General features: G+C 46.5%; 1 protein-coding gene and 1 long non-coding RNA gene across 10 annotated transcripts in view; one reads left to right on the forward strand and one right to left on the reverse strand.

Annotated features, from left to right (window-relative positions):
- The window catches only part of LOC148792120 (uncharacterized), a 55,836-nt gene that overhangs the window by 21,683 nt on the left and 12,933 nt on the right, over positions 1–21,220 (reverse strand). The window lies entirely within an intron of this gene.
- LOC104587736 (DNA ligase 6-like) overlaps positions 1–21,220 on the forward strand; it is a 121,898-nt gene that overhangs the window by 19,349 nt on the left and 81,329 nt on the right. For 7 of the 8 annotated variants that reach the window (XR_016085466.1, XR_016085467.1, XR_016085465.1 and 4 more), the window contains exons 5-6: positions 9,555–9,662; positions 9,751–9,847. Coding sequence is in view for 4 of the 8 variants with exons in the window: in XM_088903048.1 (XP_088759174.1) it covers positions 9,555–9,662; positions 9,751–9,847 (205 nt within the window). In the remaining 4 variants the exon portion in view is untranslated. The remainder of the gene's footprint in view (positions 1–9,554; positions 9,663–9,750; positions 9,848–21,220) is intronic. The other variant, XM_088903047.1, reaches the window with a different exon arrangement.

Consider the following 21,220-nt stretch of genomic DNA (forward strand, 5'->3'; position numbering starts at 1 on the left):
GAACCTGTTGAACTTTAGTCTCACTTATTGACTTTTATCTATATTTAGAACCTCTCTATGTTTTGGGGAGGCGTCTCCTCTGGCATATCTATAATTGGGGATATTGGAGACAGCCCTTATGTGCAAACTGCCCATGTAGACTACCTATATAGGGTGGTCTTAAGTTGTAAATATGTATGATGGTGGTAGAGGAAAACTGGATATTTTAATAGTAGAGTCAGGGTGTTTGATTTTGAAGATCCTTAGAAATGGGAGTATGAAGATTTGGTGATTCTGTTTTGGTTGTTTTAATACAATATAAAATCATTGGAATTTGGAAATAGAAAATGAGGTATTGGAACTTGTGATGATAAGGATATCACTGGATTGTATGAACTTCATCAAGAACCTCCCAATCTTGCTTGTAGGACATGAATTAGGTCAAATGTTACTCTACTCTGAGCTAAATGGGAAAAATTGAACAACTATCATATAATGTTGTGAGACACAAGAGGATGAGGAACATTAGGAGAAGAATAACTAAAATTCTTTGGCAGTAAACAATGAAGTAAGGAGGTAGAAAGAGAGGCTTGCTTGCTGGAAAAGGGTACTTATCACTAGGGGGTTGGATTACACTGATTAGATCAACCTTAGCAAACCTTCCAGTGTATTTTTTGTTAACCTTTTAGGATCCTAGAAGGTGTTGGTCAAAGGTTAGAAAAAATGATAAGAAATTTTTTGTGGGAACTGGGGGAAGATAAAATGGATCATAGGGTTAGTTGAGAAGTGATTAAAAGAAGTAAAAGTCTAGGGGGTTTAGGATAGGGAATATCCAGAGAAGGAATTTAGCTCGGTTGGGGAAGTGGCTATGGAGGATGCCTCTAGAGAGGGATAAACTATGGTCCAAGGTGATTATCAATATTCATGGGCTCTTGGACAATGGGTGGGATGCTGGAGTATCGGCTAGGGCAACTCAAGCTTCCCCATGGAAGGCTATCAATGCAGTGCTACCTTCATTTCTCCCCTATGTTAGGTATGATCTTTGTTCTGGTGACTCTACCAAATTTTGGGAACATGTTTGGATGGGGACTTCCCCTCTAAAAAGACCAATTTCCCTCTCTCAACCAAGGGTTAAAATATCAACACGATATGCTCGATACGGGGTGTATCCTATGGTATTGGACGGTTATGATATTGGATATGCTACGACTGGAGGTGTGTCCTGCCAACCGTGCGTATCGGTCCCATACAGACCCGTATTGGTGTGTATTGCACAGTATCGGTTGATACGCACCGATAAGAAGGCGTATCAGACGAAAATTCAACAACACAAGTGTGACTCTATATAGGGAAAAAGGAGCTCGCGTGATTCGAACCCGCATCGTCACTCAAATGTTAAATGGGCCTTTAATCACTGAGCCACCATTCATCTTATGCTTATAACTGAAATAAATTAATTCATATTAACTTCAACATCTACAGTTCACATAGAATTTAAACAAATAAATCATATTTATATCCAACAACTCCAACTACAAATTAAAAATAATAATATTCAAAATGTTATTTTATAAACTAATGGATTAAATAATTTATCAAATCCACATTTATATCAAAAAATGATTTTTTTATGTCAAGAAATTCATATCCAATATCATATAAGTTGAATCCATCAAATCCACTAATCTATATTTGTTCCAAAAATTGATTTTTTCTTTTAGAAAATTTATAGAAATAAAATTTTAATAATGAAAACTATTTTAGTAATTAAAATTTTAATAATGAAAACTATTTTAAGTTAAGGTTATATATTTATATAATTTATTAATTGATATTTTAATTTATATTTTATAATAGCATATTTATTTTTTACAAAAATAAAAATATTGTTTATCAAACATTTAAGAATTAATCTTTTAGTTGACTTTTTTGTTAATGTTAAAATTAAAAATAGTAAAATAAAAAATAATTGATATAATAATTCACATATAATAATTGCATATATTTTGTGCCTTGGACTTTAATAGGAAATTAAATACTAATGGTTTTGTGCATGTTTTAATTTTAAAAAATCTATATAATATGTGTCTTGGACTCTTCATTGATGCATTGTCAATAAAATTGTATGATATTTGTGCATCCCGCTATATTAATTGTAATGTATTTCTTCATGTATATTATTAGAATATATATTTTCTATGTATTTATACATTATTTGTGGATATTTTGACATTAAACTTAGTATTGTTAATATATTTATGGAATTTGTAGCATTTCCCTAGTGTATCCAAGTGTCTCTACATTTTTTCATCCGTATCAATGCGCTTCCAAAGTATATCCATATCCGTATCCCTATCCGAGTTGTCCGATATGATACCCAATACCAATACTTTAATCCTTGCTCTGAACCATCTTCTCACACTTTAAGCTCTTTTCCTGCCAAAGGTATATGGTGTAAGCCTGTCCCACCTAGGATTGCAGCGTATTGTTGGAATTCATAAGAAGATCAATACCTGTGACTTGCTCTAAAGAAGGAGGCCAAATTGGTGTTTATCCCCAAATTTGTGTGTTCATTGTAAGGCTAATGGTGAGACTTGATATCAGTTACTAATATCATGTGCTTTTGTTGTCTATATTTGGGAATGGTTTCTTTCTTTGTTTGGGTGCAGGTGGAATCCCTTGGATGATGTTCCTAGCTTCTTTGCTACAACAACCTTTGCATGGGCAAAGAAGAGGGGAAGAATTATGTGGAGATGTGCAAGGGTAGCTACACTATGGACAATATCGGAGGAAAGAAACTCAAGAATTTTCTAGATAAGGAGAGAGGTAGGGAGTCTCTAATCGAGTCCATTACAATTAGCGAAGCCCATTGGTTGAAGTCCTTTGAAACTTTCTCATCTGTCACAGTGGATGACCTACTTTGAAATTGGAAGGAAGTGGCTGAATTGTCCTACATAAAGAGAACCACCAATCCCTTGTGGTCTCCACTGGATATAGGGTTCATTAAACTTTAATTTGGATGGCAGTAGCATAGGGAGTCCTGGTTTGTCAGGAATTGGAGGGTTCAGTGATGAGGAGGGGAATTTAGTTGCTTTATTCTCAGGTCCAGCTGGTGTGGGTGATTCTCTTAGGGTGGAAGTCGTGGCTATGATAGGAATGCAAAGGGCAAGACTATTGAACATTAGCAAGTTAACTAATGAAGGAGACTCAAAACTGGTAGTGGGGTGGTTACTGTTGGAATAATGTTAAAATAACTTGGTTGCAGATGTTAGGGCCTGTTTGGCTAATTAAAGTGTTTTTTATTTCGTTTTTTATTTCTGTTATGTCTGTTATTGTACTCAGGGGCACAAGGGTCTTTTCCCTTGTTATTTCTGTCGCCCTATATATAGGGCGCCGTCAGCACTGTTACATTGCAAACCTTCTCTCTTCTCTCCTCTCTTCTCTTCTCTTCTTCTCTTCTCTTCTCTTCTCTCCTCTTCCACTTATCTCTGGCCGGCTACACTGTCAAGATGGTATCAGAGCGGGAATGTTGATTAAAAGAGAGCAGATTGATCAACCCTACTGTCAAGAGAAGATCGATCAACCCAAAGAACAGATCGAACAGACTAGCAGAAAGGAAATCTGATTCTGGACTACAGAATAGCTACGACTGGTACAATTCTCCCTATTTTTTCTCTTCTTTACTCTCCTTGGTCATGTGCCGAGTGAAAACCCTATGAATCTGGGGCGGCTGAATGCTGTCGAACCTATGTAACCCTAGTTTTCTTGGATCGTGTGATCCTGTTCATGTGTTAAGACAACTGTAGGTCAATGCTGACCTGTCTTCTCAATGGTTTGAGTTGACTATAAGTAAGAAGGATCTCTCCTACTGATTAGTGGCTATTAGACATTCTGGAATTCTGGTAGGTGGGGACTGGTAAAACTATACAGGTCTGAAATTTGCCGAATATTACCTCAGTTTTGTTCGGAATTTGGTACTGTTTCTGCTCAATCTGGTTGGTAAACCCGAGTGTGTGGGTGTGAACTGAGTGGAACATTGCTTTGTGGAGTAAGGAGGGGTCCCAAGTCCGGTGTGTGGGACTGATTAACTGCTTGACCATGTCGACTGAGAATTCTGCTACTTCAGAGATCTCAGGGAGCCACAATGGAGTGAGTGGGGGAATGGATGTGAGCTTTCCCATGGCTGTCATTCCCTTTGATGGTCTGAATTACCTTGAGTGGTCTAGGGGGATAAAACTCTACATCACTGCTAGGGGGCGAATAGGATACATCAATGGGAGAGTAAAGGAGCCAAAGTATGGAAATGCTGAGCATGATAGGTGGAACCGAGAGAACAGTATGGTGATGTCTTGGCTCTTGGTTTCAATGCTGCCACAAGTAAGGAAGACTTTTATGTGGGCTGAAACTGCTTGTGAGATATGGGAACAAGCGAAGTCCACTTATTCAGAACAGAGACACTATGCCAAGATATATCAACTACAAGCTGAATCTTCTACTTGCAAGCAAGGGGAGAGGAGTCTCTCGATGTACTATTCTGATTTGACATCAATATGGAAAGAACTTGATCACTATCAGAATGTGAATTGGAAGGGTGATGAAGATGCAAAGGCCTATAAGTCACTTGTATCACAACAACACGTGTTTGCCTTCCTCCTAGGGCTGAAACCGTCATATGAGTCCATCAGAGTACAGATCTTGGGTAGTAAAGACTTGCCATTAGTCCAGGAGGTGTATGCCTTGGTGCAGTCAGAAGAAAGCAGAAGAAGTGTGATGAATGGTGTAGAAAGGGAGTCAGTTTCCCTAGCGGTCCAGGGAAATTCAGAAACAAATGTCGGAGGTGGCTTTAAAAGGGGTGACACTCAGAAAAAATCAGAAGATAAAAGCAAGCTTTGGTGCACTCACTACCAGAAGACACGACACACTAAAGATGCATGCTGGGATCTCCATGGAAAACCTAAATGGGCACAGGATTTGGGTAAGAAGTCAGCACCGGATCGGGGCAAGAAACCAGGCCAGCAAAATCAAAAAAGGTATAACTCAGCTAATATGGCATCGACAGAGACTAGTCCTTCCATAACTTAGGAGAGACATCCCGGTTCTGACCCTAAGGAAGATATTATCAACTCCTTCCGTGAACATTTGGAATTGTATGGTAGGACTCTCCGCCAGGTGGATTCTGGGCCTACTCCTTCTACCTCATTTGCGTCTACATCAGGTAATGCCACAGCCTTCCATGTGCCATCTCATACTACTGATTCACCTTGGATTATTGACTCCGGAGCCTCAAATCACATGCCCGATAAGTTAAATTTGTTCCAGACATATAACCTTCTTTCTGGGAGAGATAAGGTAAGACTGGCTGATGGTTCTTTTTCTACCATAGCTGGCCGAGGCACCATATCTCTCCCACTTGGCCTTATTCTTCCTAATGTCCTGCATGTTCTGAAATTACCTATTCATTTGCTGTCCATTAGTAGTATTACTCACTCTTTGAACTGCTCAGTCACCTTTTTTCCGCCTTCATGTGTGTTTCAGGATTTGACCTCAGGGAAGACGATTGGTAGAGGAAGCATGGTGGATGGTCTCTACGTGTTGGAGAATAATGCTGGTCTAGTGGCGACAGAGTCCACAAGTCCGTCGAGTGAGAGTCAGGCCTATTTATGGCATAGTCGTTTAGGTCATCTTTCTTTTGAGTCGTTAAAAGTTATGTTCCCAAAGTTGTTTGAGTCCTTGTCAGTGAGTCAGTTACAGTGTCAAACTTGTCAGTTGAGTAAGCATTGTAGAAGTTCTTTACCTTTAAGAAATAAAAGATCTGAATTTCCATTTCATATTGTTTATTCTGATGTTTGGGGCCCTGTTACTCTACCTACTGCGGCTGGCTATAAGTATTTTGTTACTTTGATTGATGATTATTCTCGATACACTTGGGTTTACCCTATGCGATCTCGAGATGAAGTGCCACAAATTGTGAAAGATTTTCAATGCATGGTGTTCACTCAGTTCCAAACGGAAATTCATATTTTCTAGTCGGACAATGCAAAGGAATATTTCCATAGTGATTTCACGAAGTTCTTTGCTTCGAGTGGATCACTTCAGCGAAGCTCTTGTGCCTGGACACCCCAACAAAATGGTGTGGCTGAACGAAAAAACGTCACCTTCTCGAAGTTGCTCGTGGATTGCTGATTCATATGAATGTGCCAAAACAGTTCTGGATGGATGCAGTATTGTGTGCGACATATATCATCAATTGCATGCCCTCTCGGCTACTAGAGTATAAGGCCCCACATCAGCTCTTGTTCCCTACAGCCCCGCTGTCCACCATTCCGATGCGTGTTTTTGGGTGTCGTTGTTTTGTCCACAACCTGTCACCTACTCGTGGTAAACTTGACCCTCGGGCTATTCCTTGTGTTTTTCTTGGTTACCCTTCATCTCAAAAGGGGTATCGTTGCTATGATCCCATTGCCCGCAAGTACTATGTTTCCATTGATGTCTTTTGAGAGTCAACCGTTCTTCTCGGTTTCTCCTTAGGGGGAGAGTAGGGTTGAGGAGAAGCAGGCGACGACTCAGATTCAACTACCTCCTTTACCCGATCCTCCTCCGTTCCAGATTTTTCATCGTTGCCATAAGAGCCAGCAGAGTTCAAGAGCCGTGGAGCCCGACACTATGCAACCAACATCATCGGATTCACCTGAGGCAGATCCGTCACATCAGCCAGGTACACTTGCTCCCATTGCTCCTTTAAATGTTGATTCACCTGTCCCCAATGATCCTAATATTCCTATTGCTAAGAGAAAGGGTGTTAGATCTTGTACCACTAATCATCCTATCTCTAACTTTGTGTCCTATGAGCATGTTTCACCTTCGTACCGTGCCTTTCTCTCTTCTGTGGATAGTGTTTCCATCCCTAAGACCGTGGCAGAAGCTTTGTCAAAACCTGAATGGACAGATGCAATGCAGGAAGAAATTGATGCCTTACACAAAAATGGTACGTGGAAGTTGGTAAATCTTCCTGAGGGGAAGGAACCAGTGGGGTGCAAGTAGGTGTTCACAGTGAAACACAAAGCTGATGGAACTGTTGAAAGGTACAAGGCTAGACTGGTAGCAAGAGGCTTCACACAGGTATATGGAGTGGACTATGTAGAGACTTTTGCTCCAGTAGCGAAGATGAACTCCATCCGGATTCTCCTTTCCTTGGCAGCAAATCTTGACTGGGATCTTCACCAATTGGACATCAAGAATGCCTTCTTGAATGGTGACTTGGAAGAGAAGGTGTACATGACCCAACCCCCAGGGTTCTGTAACAAAGGCAGTGAACAAAAGGTGTGCAGGTTAAAAAAGTCCCTATATGGGTTGAAACAATCACCTCGGGCTTGGTTTAGTAAGTTCCATTTAGCAGTCCAACAGATGGGATTCAAACAATGCCAGTCAGTTCATACCCTGTTTGTAAAAAAAGGTGAAGGGAAAATTGCAGCTCTTATTGTATATGTGGATGACATAGTGATCACAGGAGATTGGGAGGCTAAAATCCAAAGACTAAAAAAATTCTTAGCCACTAAATTTGAGGTGAAGGATCTAGGCCCCTTACGATACTTTCTTGGAATTGAAGTTGCCCGCTCTCACAAGGGCATCTTTATTTCCCAACGGAAGTATGTACTAGATCTACTAGAAGATACAGGCAAGTTGGGGGTAAAACCATCTGATTCACCTATTGAACCTAATCACCATCTGGGAGACAGTCAGGGAGAGTTTTTGAAAGATGTAAAGATGTTCCAGGGACTCGTGGGGAGACTTCTGTATTTGTCTATGACCAGGCCTGATATTGCCTATGCAGTGGGTGTCCTTAGTCAATTCATGCACAGCCCGAGGACAACTCACTTTGAGGCTGCAGAGAGGATCTTGAGATATCTCAAGAAGTTTCCTGGAGCTGGTTTGTTGTTCCAGAAACACAGTCACTTAAAAGTGAAAGTATATATTGATGCAGATTGTGCAAGAGTAGTCAATGACCGAAAGTCTACCAGTGGTTATTGTGCCTTTGTAGGAGGAAACCTTGTCACATGGAGAAGCAAAAAGCAAAGTGTGGTGGCTAGATCCATTGCTGAAGCAGAGTATAGAGCGATGGCTCATGGGGTTGCGGAAATCATGTGGATAAGAAATCTGTTAGGTGAACTGGGTTTTGCAGTAAGCAATCCTACGTCACTCTACTGTGACAATAAAGCTGCCATCAATATTGCTGCTAATCCAGTTCTGCATGATAAGACGAAACACATTGAAGTGGACAAGCATTTTATCAGAGAGAAACTTGAAAGTGGAGAAGTGTGCACACCATATGTCAGCTCGGAAGAGCAACTTGCAGATATCTTCACCAAAGGTCTTCATCATGTGCGGCACAAAGATTTGTGTGACAAGTTGGGCATGATTGACATCTATGCTCCAACTTGATGGGGAGTGTTGGAATAATGTTAAAATAACTTAGTTGCAGATGTTAGGGCCTGTTTGGCTAATTAAAGTGTTTTTTATTTCGTTTTTTATTTCTGTTATGTCTGTTATTGTACTCAGGGGCACAAGGGTCTTTTTCCTTGTTATTTCTGTCGCCCTATATATAGTAAAATAAACACTGGCGCCGTCAGCACTGTTACATTGCAAACCTTCTCTCTTCTCTCCTCTCTTCTCTTCTCTTCTTCTCTTCTCTTCTCTTCTCTTCTCTCCTCTTCCACTTATCTCTGGCCGGCTACACTGTCAAGAGTTACAAAGTGAAGAAATGAAGCTATGGAACTACAACAGTGAGAAGAAAAAGTTTAAATGGTTGACCAAGGATATGGAAGTAAGAGTAAAGTGGGATAAGACACATCCAAACTCCTTTGTAGATATGTTGGCAAAGCAAGGGGTGGGAAGAGAAAATTTGTTCTGGGCACAATTGTAAAAGGATAAAGCTTGGGGAGAGATCAGAGGTCTTATCTCTCAGTGTTTATATTTTACTCTGTACACATACCTTCTTATTTAATGAATCTGCAGTTATTGATCAAAAAAGATAAAAATGATAGCTATCAAATGGGGGTCTCTGCCCTTCTCAAATTATTTATATAATAGATTAGAAAATTAATAGATGCCCTTGAGCACTATAATAATGCAAAAAAGCCATGCCCACTCCCATATATACTCAATTTGCACTAGCACTTTAATATGTAATATGGTATATATTAACGAATCATAATACAAAGAATCTGTATAAAGAAAATTTAATTAAATTTGGCAAGGCATACGTCTTAATAAATGAGACTTAGCTTCAAAAACTAGATATAGAAGCATGAGACAAGCATATTATATGGGATAAAAATACCTATATCCTGTGTCTGGGATTTTAGGAAATGGAGAGTTGTGTCCCCATTTCCTATAGTGTCCATGTGAATAACCATGTCTGGGTATCATAGCTGGGAAGCACTAACTTGAAGGGTTGTTCTTCACATACCATATTTAAATTTCTGTCCGGTATGTGGTCTGGGTGGAGTTTATTTTTTTTTAGCTGATTATATTAGTTTCAAGATTGTTTATTTGGTGTGTAATGATATTGTCAGTAGTGCAGGAATTGAACATTGGTGGCAGTATGGTGACAGCTGCACTTGAAGAGGCATGTGGGACAAACAGATCCAGAATAAAGGACATGTACAATACTTTAGGCGATCTTGGTAGGAGAGAATGATTCTCTTTGATTTGCTGTCTAACATTCTTACACATACTCATGTATAACATATTGATGGCCTTCATGTATAAAAGGTGATGTGGCACAATTATGCCGACAGACGCAATCATTACTTGTCCCTCCTCCTCCACTTACAATCCAAGATGTATTTTCTGTTCTTCGCAAAATAAGGTATTGCATTTTTGTTTCTAGTTATATTCCATGACCACACAATACTTGGTGGCGTTTTGGTGCTATGTCAATTTCTTCATCACCAACTGCAATTTGTTTATATCTTCGCTAGACTAAATTTACCATTTACTTACTATCTACTTCTAAGCAAATTACATTTTCCATTTTACTTCTAAGCAAATCACATAGGGCATGTGATTTCATGTGCTAGGCTTTCCACTTCCTCTATTTTTGAATAATTATTGATTAAACAGTAAATATTTGAATGCAATAGGTAAGATTCAAAGTATCGGTACACCCCGATATGGTGGAAGGGATGTAGTGGTACTTTGAACCTTCTGCCCTATATTCTTTTTTAGTTTTTTTTTTTTTTCTGTTCAAAATTTAAAGCGAACCTTGAAATAATATATTATAATGTTTAAAACAATCATTTAAAAAACTTAAAAAAAATGTATTGGTACCCTTTGATACAATGTATATTAGATGATATGGGTTGGTATATTGTGAAAATTTTGATCCTTGGGTGAGCCATATCTAGCATGGATTCTGTTTTCTTGGTAAACACGCAGAAGGATCTCAGAATAGTGAGAGAAGAGGAGGGAGAAGAGAGGAGAGAAAAGAGAAAAAAGGTTTTGGAGAGAAAAAACATTAGCTGGTGGCGCCAACCTTTTTGATATTTATATTAGGGCGACCACTCAAATAATAAGACAATGTAAAATTACATATGTGCCCTTGCTTGAATCCTGCAGAAGCTGAGGATTAATAACTGGAGTTCTAAAAGACAGGACGTCAGAGGCCTCGGGTTAGGACCCGAGGCAGAGTCTCTGACGGTTAAGTTAGTACGGGGGTGCGAAGAGGGGAATCAAGTACAGACGAAGTCTCTGAGGAGGCTATGCGTAGGTACTGGACTCCCAAAGTGAGGACACTCAAGTTCTGTGGTAGGGTCAGATTTGAGAATCAGAATCAGGTCCCCCCTTACCTGTAGGGGGGGTACTTGAGCTGCCTGGAGGTTGGTGGAGATGAACACCTGAGATGGGAGCCGTACAAGGGCAGTCAGAGAGCTTTGCAGGGACGTGTGGGCGCTTTGCGATTGGCTCCGTACGAGGGGTGCAGGGTAGCTTCTGCTGTGGCTAGTCGTGTTCCTGGTTCTGCCGTTTGTGGGCTGGGCCACCCTACATCACTTTCCCCCTCACTCCTGAGGTAAAGGTGAAGAATTCGGCTTCGGCTGATGGGAGTAGTAATGGTGAATGCCAGTGGGTCCGACAGCTGAGGTGTACCCTGTAGTGGCATTCCCTTTTGTGTCTCCACCTGGTTCGCCTTCATAAGTTGGGCCAAAGCTACGAGTGATTTGCGACGCCACTGCTTTGGACGGGTGGTTGGGGCCGTAACCTGCACAGGTCTACGCGTTGGGAAAACATCCCGTGCACGGAGTGGCTTTTCGGTCAAATCAGCGCGTGTATTCGCGCAGCCAGGTCACATAAGCCGGTGGTTCACAGTGGGCGGACACGTCGGTTCACCCTAAGGGTCGTTTCGCCTTCCGAGGACGGATGTTTAGGGGTGTGGCACGGCTGGATCGTAGGTGCACCCTGAGTGTCGTTTCGCCTTCCGAGAACGGACATTTAGGGGTGTGGCGCGGCTGGATTGCAGGTGCGGAGGCGTTTTGCGTCCGTTGGATCAGGGATGATTTGAGCCGTAGCTAGCACATCGTTTCGCCTTCCGAGGATGAGCATTACGCGGCGTGCTGTGGTTGAGTTGTGGAGGTGGTGGCGACTCAACCATTGGATCTTGGGATATCTGGGCCGTTCGTTCTCCTTTAAATAGGGCCCTTAGCGGCAACACTCTTGTCGTTTGCCTCTAAGCGCCTTTGCTTTCGAGTGAACTCAGCTTCCATACTCTCCAACCCTTCAACACTTCATTCTCACTCTTTCTTCCTCTACATTTCTTAGGTAATTTTAAACAATGTCTTTCTCAGATTTTTGACCCGAGTGCTATGATCTTCCGAATGAGTCGGAGTGGAGCTCTTCCCGTATCCCTTTTCCCCTTTCTCCTTTGAGTCCTTTTACTCTTGCCCCCCTTCTGTAGGAGGTTGAGGTGCTTCGGGGGAGGGTAGCCTCCGAGGGTGCCGAAGGTAGTCGTCGAGGCGAGGACCCTCCCTACGAGAGTGCCAGCTCCGTGACACCGAGGGAGGCCGAGGGGTCCTACCCAGCCGAGGGGGAGGAAACTCTAGACCATGTTCTTGGGACGAGGGCTGCCCAGGCAGTAGCTGAGACCGATGTCCTCCGCCTGGGTTTCGAGAATTCTCTAGATGGGGACTAGGTCAAAGCTCTAGCAAGGCAGTACTTCATTCCCTCGTATTATGGTATGAGGGTGCTCGAAGTAGGCGAACAGCCGTGGACTCCTAAGGAGGGGGAGATCTACATCTACCAACATTTTCTCCAGTTCGGTCTTCGGTTTCCCCTTCATCCGCTGATTTCCGAACTGTTGAGGGCGTATGGGATTATTCTTAGCCAGCTGGTGCCCAACATCGTTAGGACTATAGTGGCCATTCTGGTGGTGGCTCGGTTCCAGGGGGTGGAACTGACGCCAAGACTCTTCCGAGCCTTGTTTGTGCCAAGGAAGCATTCTTCCAAAGACGGCATGTACTACCTCCAACCCCGTAGGACCAAGCTGATAGACAACCCTTCTTCCGTGCATAACTAGAAGGGAAAATTTTTCTTTTTGTCATGTCCTGAGGGTTGGTCCTTCAGATCGGGGTGGGGAGAGGTTAGCCGGGCTACGGAGAAGAGTGTCCCCCTGCTCATGAGTGAGGAGAACGATGATCTCACACGGTTGCTCGACCTGGGGAGAGTCCGTGCCCAGCCTTTGGTGGAGGAGGAGGTCCCACTAGTTTTTACGGGGCTCAGCCCTGCTCCCCTTGATAGGAGAGGCCCTGCAGTCCCTTAACACGTCTTTTTCCTTTTTTTTGTTTTTTTTGCTGCATTACTAATGGATTTGCTTTATTTGCAGAGGTGCCGATGGATTTCCGCAAGGTTGTGTTGGAACGTGCTCGCGCAATGTAGAAGGAGCGGGCTAAAACACCTCAGAGGCCTTTTGACGGGCAGAAGGAGAAGGTCTCTACCCTTGCGAAGGGAGGGACCTCTTGTCAGGTCCTTGCTAAAGGGACCACTCCAGCAGCTCCCACGAAGGGAGCAACTTCACAAGTCCCTACCAAGGGGAAGAAGCTCGCCGAGGAGGTGTTGCCGAAGTCGACCACCGGGTCGTAGAAGCCTACCCAGGAGACCGAGGCGGGACAGAAGAGGCCGACCGAGGAAGCTGTAGGGGATCAGCCCCCACAGAAGGTGGCCTGCTCTGGGGGCTTGACGGGGGATGCCTCGAGGGGGTCCCGCAAAGAACGAATGGGGCCGTTTTCTACCCCCACACCCTTAGAGGAGCTCGTCAAGCGGTCTAACCAGATCTTTCGTCCCCAATGGAACGTTTGCGAGGAGGACACCATCCGGGAGGAGGGGGTTGGTCAAGCCCTGGTGAGCGGGGCCCTCCTCTCGAGGGACCGCTTTTAGATGCTGGGGAGCGTGCCTGAGAGAGTCTACACCCATGGCCTGGGAAGCCTGACCGAGGTAATGCTTCTCCCTTTTCCTTCATGCCTTTTTGTTTCTCTGTGGAATACTAACTGTTTCTTCGCTGCAGGCCTGCCTTCACTATGTTGGTCTCGGGGACTGGCTGAAGTTGACCTTGGCCCAGATGGATAAGCTGGAGGAGAAGGGAAAGCTCCAGTAGGCTGCCGCCGCTGCCGAGAAAAAGTACCATAAGTTCCGACAGAGCTGCATCGATGAACAAAAGTTCTGGATGGAGGCTCAAGCGCAGCTGAAGGAGGTGCAGGAAAGCCTCTCCAAGGAGCAGTTGGAGAGGGCCTGCATCGGAAGCCTTCTTTCTGAGGCTGAGCGATGCCTCACTCAAGCCGAGGGAGATGTTGCCGAGGCGAAGAAGAGGGTGGCCGAGGTGGAGAAGAGGGCCGAGGGAGGAGCAAAGCGTTCCGTGGAGGCTGAACAGAAGGCCGCTGAGGCTGAGAAGAGGGCCTAGGAGGCAGGGAAGCGGGCTGAGGAACTGGCCGATCTTGCCTTTGGGGCTTACTTGGATGGGATTGAGGATACCAAAAAGGTGCTCGTGGTGGCTTTGCCTGACTTCGGTGCTGAATCCTTGAAGGTGATCCTTGATTCTCCCGAGGAGGCTGCCAACTCTGCTCTTCCCCTTCCGACAGGAGGCAAGGCCCAAGCTTGGCTTTGAAACAATTTTGTAAAGCCAAAAATTTTTGTGCATAATGAAAATCAGTGGCATTTTTTATGTTTGCCTCAAATGTTGCATTTGCTGTGTTGTTTTTCCTTGTGTTTTTTGCACTTATGCTTTTGCTACTGAAGGGTCCATCCCCCTCCAAAAGAAAAATCACAGCGTGAGACAAGTGTAGTTCTCTTCAATTTACTTGTGTGTTGAAAGCATGGCGGAGGGGTGGCTGAGGCGAAGCCTCCGCGGATAGGCCAGGGTTTGCTTGGCCTGACGCCCTTCTAAGTCTTCACTTAGGCAAGGCCGAAGAGGCCTATGATGGGGGGAGGCCGAAGCGGAGCATGAGGCTCGCCTGGCTCTCTTTCCCTTATACTTGGGTAAATAGCAAGATGACCTATCAACGTGAGAGTGGGGGCCGAGGCTGAGGTAAGGCTCGCCTGTCTCCCATTCTTCTAAGTGTTGGCTTCAGCGAGGCCGAAGTGGCCAGCCGTATTGGGGGGTGGCCAAGACAAAGCTGAGGCTCGTTTGGCTCTTTGGGGCCTAGGCAGAGTTGAAGCTCGCCTGGCTCTCATATCCCCGCACGTATGTTTCGATGAGGTCAAGCGCAACGCTTCGAGGAGGTTGGCTTCCTTTGCTGGTAGCGCTAAGTGTGAAAGTTTATGAGGTTAGCTGCCACTGAGGTGGCTTCCTTTGAGTCGAAGAGGAACTTTGCTTCATTCATTCCATAATTTCAAAGAGATGTTACAATCACTTGTAGTACATCCGGAGGTTCTCTGAATTCCATGTCCGAGGTTTAGATCTTCCATCTAGGTGTTCTAGGTGAAAAGTGTAAGGGTCGATGACTCGCTTGATTCTGTAGGGGCCTTCCCAGTTGGGGCCTAGCTTCCCTACTCCAGGTTCGGGGACCATGACTTTTCTGAGGAAAAGGTCTCCCTCTTGATAGTGTCTTTCTTTTACCCTGGAGTTGTAGTAGCGGGCCACTCGCTGCTGGTAAGCGACTACCCTTATCTGTGCTTGTTCTCGGGCTTCTTCCAGCAGGTCTAAGTTTGCTCTGAGGGCTTCATCATTCTCAACTTCATTGTACGCCTCAACTCGGAGTGTTAGCTGGCCGATCTCTGCTGGGATTACTGCTTCTGTGCCGTAGGTTAAGCAGAAGGGAGTTTCTCCCGTGGCTGTCTGAGGCGTAGTTCGGTAAGCCCAAAGTATACCGTTTAGTTCGTCAGCCCATAGGCCTTTTGCTCGGTCCAATCTAGTCTTCAGCTCATCCAGTATTGTCCTGTTGGTGACCTTGGCTAGGCCGTTGGTTTGAGGATAGCCTACCGAGGTGTACTGTTGCCTGATGCCGAGGGAGGCGCAGCACTCCCAGAACTCAGCGTCATCAAATTGCTTCCTGTTGTCGATGACCAGCATGTAGGGTAGGCCGAAGCGGTAGATGATGTTTTTCCAAAAGAAATTTTGGATGGCTCGCGCCGTGATGGCGGCCAAGGGCTTGGCTTCCACCCACTTGGTGAAGTAGTTTACTACAACAACGAGGTACTTTCTGCCCCCCGTGGCCTGAGGAAAGGGGCCAAAGAGGTCCATGCCTCATTTGGCGAAGGGCCATGGGCTGCTGAGGGCTGAGATAGTGGTGGCCGATCGGTGGCATAAGTTGGCGTACCTTTGGTATGGGTCACACTTTCGCACTAATCTAGCTGCGCCCTTGTGGAGGGTAGGCCAGAAGTAGCCCTACCTTAGGGCTTTTTGGGCTAGGGCTCTCTCGTCGAAATGATTACCGCAGATGCCTTCGTGAATTTCTCGTAGCACATAGCTGCCCTCCTCTGGACGAAGGCATCGGAGGTAAGGCAAGGTGAAGGATATTCGGTACAGTTTCCTCTTCAGTAGGGTGTAGTGGGCTGCCTGTTGTCTGAGTCGTTTTGCTTCATTTCTATCTTCGGGCAGCCGTCCAATGGATAGGAAGTTGACGATGGAATCCACCCATGAAGGTTCGACCTCTATTGGGAGTACTTGGGCTTCTTCAATGGAGGGCCGAAGCAGCTTCTCGACGTGCACGGTCCAACCGGGGGATCCTCTCAGGTACTTGCCAACTTGGAGAGGGCGTTGGCTCGTGCGTTCTTGGCTCGTGGGACCCGTTGCAGGGAGAAGCGTTGGAAGTGGTGGGCTAGATCTTGGACTTTGGCGAGGTACTTGGACATGCTTTGTTCCTTGGCCTCGTACTCGCCGTTCACCGTAGACCAGCGAGCAGGGCCTCGTACTCGGCTTCATTGTTTGATGCTGGAAAGTTGAACCTTAGCGCATAATCCAGGGGCAACATCATCTGGGGTGAGGAGGATGAGGCCCGCTCCGCTTCCTTTAGCATTGGAGGAGTTGTTAACAAAAAGCTTCCATCGGGGTTGAGCCTCGTCGTCCACATGATCCCCCTTAGCATTTTTTGGGGGTTGGCAAAGGGCTCGGTTGAAGGTGCATTCTACTATGAAATCTAACAGAGCTTGTGCTTTGATCGTGGGCCTCGACTGGTACTGGATGTCAAACTCAGACAGCTCGATGGCCCACTTCGTCAGGTGCCCCGAGGTCTCGGGTTTGGTGACGACAGCCTTGAGGGGCTGGTTCATCAGGACCACTACAGTGTGGGCCTGGAAGTACGGTCGAAGTTTCCTTGTCGAAACCACGAGGGCAAAAGCCAACTTCTCTATCTCGGGGTACCTAGTCTCGGCGTCATAGAGAACCTTGCTGGCATAGTACACTGGCTTCTGCACGCCATCTTCCTTGATGAGGACTGAGTTGACTGCTTCATCTTCGGTCGAGAGGTACAGGTACAGGGTTTCCCCTTCGGCCGGACGGGTGAGAAGGGGAGGCGAGTAAGGTACGCCTTGAGCTCGTCAAAGGCGCGCTGGCACTCCTCCGTCCATTGGAACTTTTTTAGCTTCTTGATGGCACAAAAGAAGGGTAGGCAGCGGTCGACTGACTTTGACATGAAGCGATTGAGGGCTGTTATTCGGCCGGTGAGTTTTTGGGTCTCCTTTACCGTCCGCGGGGGTACCATGGCTAGTATGGCCTGTATCTTCTCAGGATTAGCATCAATGCCTCTTTGAGTGAAGACAAAACCTAGGAATTTGCCTGATGTAATGCCGAAGGCACATTTGTTGGGGTTGAGCTTCATGTTGTACTTTCGCAAGGTATTGAAGGTCTCGGCCTTCAGGCTCTTCACTACCATATCATCCACGTAGGCTTCAACTTTCCTCCCATCTGTTCTTTAAACACCTTGTTGACAAGGTGCTGGTAGGTGGCCCTAGCATTCTTGAGGCCGAAGGGCATCACACGGTAGCAGTATGTGCCATGTTCAGTGATGACGAGGTCTTTTCTTCATCGTCTGGGTGCATCTTTATCTGATTGTATCCTGAGAAGGCATCCATGAAGCTAAGTAGCTCATACCTTGCAGTGGCGTCAACGAGGTGGTCTATCCTTGGCCAAGGAAAACTATCCTTGGGGCAGGCTCGGTTAAGGTCTCTCGGATGAAGCCGACGTCGAGTAACTTTTCGACTTCCTCCTCTATGGCCTTCCAACGCTCCGGTGCAAAGTTCCTCTTCTTCTACTGAACTGGCCTAGAGCTCGGATCCACGCTCAGCCAGTTCAGATAAGCTCTCGGGGGGAAGGTTGGACCCGACACGGACTGTCTTGTCGGGCTCGTCCTCGTCTAGGGGGACCGAGACGAGGTCCTCGGCCGACTGACCTCGGCTCGTTGGCTCCTCCATGAGGTCGAGACCCTCTAGTGGTAAAGCTTCTTTGTTCTTGCCCTTCAACGCTGCCACATAGCATGATGGGCGGCATGCTGGTCCCCACGAACAACTCCAATGCTGTGATCAGTGGTGAATTTCAAAGCGAGGTAGTAGTAGGAGATGGCTGCCCGGAGTGCGTGGAGAGTTGGTCTCCCCATGATGGCGTTGTAGGGTGAGCCAATCTTCATGACCAGGAACTCTGTCATCCTTGTCACCTGTTGGGGCTCCGTCCCTACTGTGATTGGTAGGGAGATCTTGCCCTCTGGTTTGACGATTCCGCCAAAGAAGCTGACTAGTGGAGCATCTACTGGTTGGAGGCGCTTTGGAGCTATCTTCATCTTTTCAAAAGCTTCGTAGAAAAGGATGTTGGTTGAGGAGCCACTGTCAACAAGGATCCTTTTGACTACAAAGTTTGAAATGACGGCCGAAACCACCAATGCGTCGTCATGGGGGACTGCTACCCCTTTCAGGTCCTCGTCTGTGAAGGAGAGGGACTCTTGCTTCTGCTTCTTGGGGGCTGGCCCTTGGATGTTCAGCTGCCTGGTGTAGGCTTTGCGAGCTGAGGCCGAGGCTCCACCTGAGGCCGTGCCTCCCACTATGACATCGATGATGCCTTCTGCTTGTTGGTGTTGCTGTTGAGAGGACGAGGCACCGGCCTTGCCTCTGACGTACTGCTTGAGGTGGGCCCGACGAATGGGGGACTCTATCTCATTTTTGAGATCATAACAGTCCTCGATGTCATGGCTGGTGCCTTGGTGGAACTTGTAGTATTTTTTGGGGTTACCTCGGCGAGGGTTCTTCTTCAACTTTTCAGGTCACTTCATAAATTTCTCCTACTCGATTTGCATCAAAATCTATGTGCGGGTGGAGTTGAGTGGCGTGTACTGATTGTAAGCCAAGGCCAAGGCCGGTGCTTTCTTGTTGTTGTTGTTGTTGCTACGACCCTGGTCTTCGTTCTTCCTCTTCTTCTCGGGGGCTTCGTCTCGGTGCTCTATGCCTCTCTCATGGGCGTCTGTAGCCGAAGCCTCTTCGATGGCAATGTATTTTTTGGCCCTTTCTAGGAACTCCAGCTTCATCTTTGGCTGGCTTTTGGCAATGAAGCATTTGAGGGCCGAGACGGGGAGGAGCCCGCTGATGGCGGCATGCATGGAGACTAGGGGGTCAAGGTCGCGGACCTCGAGTTCTTCTTTCTTGAAGCGGTCGATGTATGACCGTAGACTCTCTCCTCGCTTCTGCTTGACAGTCATCAGCGAGACAATGCTTTTTTGGGGGCGCCGGCTACTGATGAAGCATGCGAGGAACATGTTGGAAAACTGCTCCCACGAGTTGATGGATCGAGGTGGGAGACTTGAGAACCACCGCCGAGCGACTCCCTTGAAGGTTGCTTGGAAAGTCTGGCACGCCAAGGTGTCGGAATATCCATACAGGATCATGAGCGCCCTGAAGCTCTCTAGGTGGTTGTCCGGGTCAGTGTTCCCGTCGTACATCTCCAAGGTGGGAGCTTTGAAGTTTGGGGGTAGAGGCTCGACGATGATATCAAGGGAGAAGGCATCCATTCTCCCTGGGTAGTTTTTTTGTCCGGCTGAGGTGTCAGTTTGGCCTTCCTTAACCTGTCGGAGCTCGGCTTTGACAGCACAAAGCTCGGCTCGGAGTTCGGCGAAAATGGGGTGAGGCATGGCTTGCGCACCATCCCGGTTTTCATGGACATGATGGTGCTCGGCGCGGACTCCGGAGTGCTCGAAGTTGAGACCGCGTGCTTAGCGCCTTGCGTGGTGGTCGTTCAAAACGTCCCGGAGGTCCAAGACGTGAGGGGAAGAGGCTTGACGCCGGCCTTGGCCCTGGAATAGGCGATGGGGCGATCGCGGCGTTCGCCTTCGTCCCTCGGATTGGTCCTTCGGCATCAGTGATGTTGCTCGGAGGGTTGGCGGCTATCCTCTGATCGTTCCGGTTCTTCCTCCCTTCGGTTGGGAGGTCTGGAGTTGCCCTCCCTACGGTTGGGAAGTCTAGAGGTCCTGGAGAGCGGGTCGGCCTAGCGACTGCTACCGGACTCTAAAGGCTTGGTCCGTTGCGCGTGGCCGAGGCTGGGGACCGATTGGCTGGTGGACCCATAACAGCCTGACTATGTTGACTCCCCGACGAGGTGGTCACCCTAGGGGTGACCTCCTACCTGGGGGTAGTTCTGCTCAACTTGCTGTGTCAAGTACTCCAGGCGATTGAGCACGACCTGGAATTGTTCTATGGTGACAAGATTTTGTGTATTTCTTGTTCTTCGCACCATGTTGGTTGGTCGAAGCTTGGGGACTTGTTATCTCGTTAAAGTTCTTTTAGGGAACGTCTTAGCAACGCTTCCCACAGACGACGCCAATTGTTGATGCTCAAGTTGGCTGAGGACAACAAAGTAATTTCTTCCCTTGAGCTCAAAGGGTATGTCGAAGGTTTCGAAGGACTCGAGGACGAGGTACCAAGGCCGAAGGCTGGGGGTTGAGGCTGAAGTGTATCGAATCCCATAGAAGCCGAGGACTAATAACTGGAGTTTTGCAAGACAGAGGACGTCAGAGGCCTCGGGTTAGGACCCGAGGCAGAGGCTCCGATGGTCAAGTCAGTATGGGGGTGCGAAGAGGGGAATCAAGTACAAACGAAGTCTCCGAGGAGGCTATGCGTAGGTACTGCACTCCCAAAGTGAGGACACTCAAATTCTGTGGTAGGGTCAGATTTCAGAATCAGAATCAGGTCCCCCCTTACCTAGAGGGGGGCTACCCCCTATATATACTTGAGCCGCCTGGAGGTTGGTGGAGATGAACGCCTGAGATGGGAGCCGTACGAGGGCAGTCAGAGAGCTCTGCAGGGAGGCGTGAGCGCTCTGCGGTTGGCTTCGTACGAGGGGTGCATGGTATCTCCTGCTGTGGTTAGTTGCGTTCCTGGTTCTGGTGTTCGTGGGCTGGGCCTCCCAGCCCTGAATGGGCTGGGCTGGGCCACCCTACATCAATTATTTTTTGAAGTAAAATGATTTCTACAATGTTTGCTCAACTGAGAAGTTTGACATCTGAAATCCGACACTGTCATTGACTTAAATAAATCTGGTTACAAAACTTTTATTGATTCAAAAGATAAATGACCCAAACGACTATGCCATAAATGGACTTGACTCTTACTAGACAGACTCTTAGACTCAATGGCCGCAAGACTAGCTTTATTCTCCATCATGTAAAGACCACCCACCATACAACCTCTACCAATCATCTTCCCCGTAGCCAAAACCTGCATCACACATGAGGAAGGGAAAAAGGTTACTAAGCAGATTAGCGAATTTGTTATACTACTAACA

Source organism: Nelumbo nucifera, chromosome 4 (assembly GCF_055504915.1).
Source record: "Nelumbo nucifera cultivar China Antique chromosome 4, China Antique-T2T, whole genome shotgun sequence".
NCBI classification, from domain to species: Eukaryota; Viridiplantae; Streptophyta; class Magnoliopsida; order Proteales; family Nelumbonaceae; genus Nelumbo; species Nelumbo nucifera.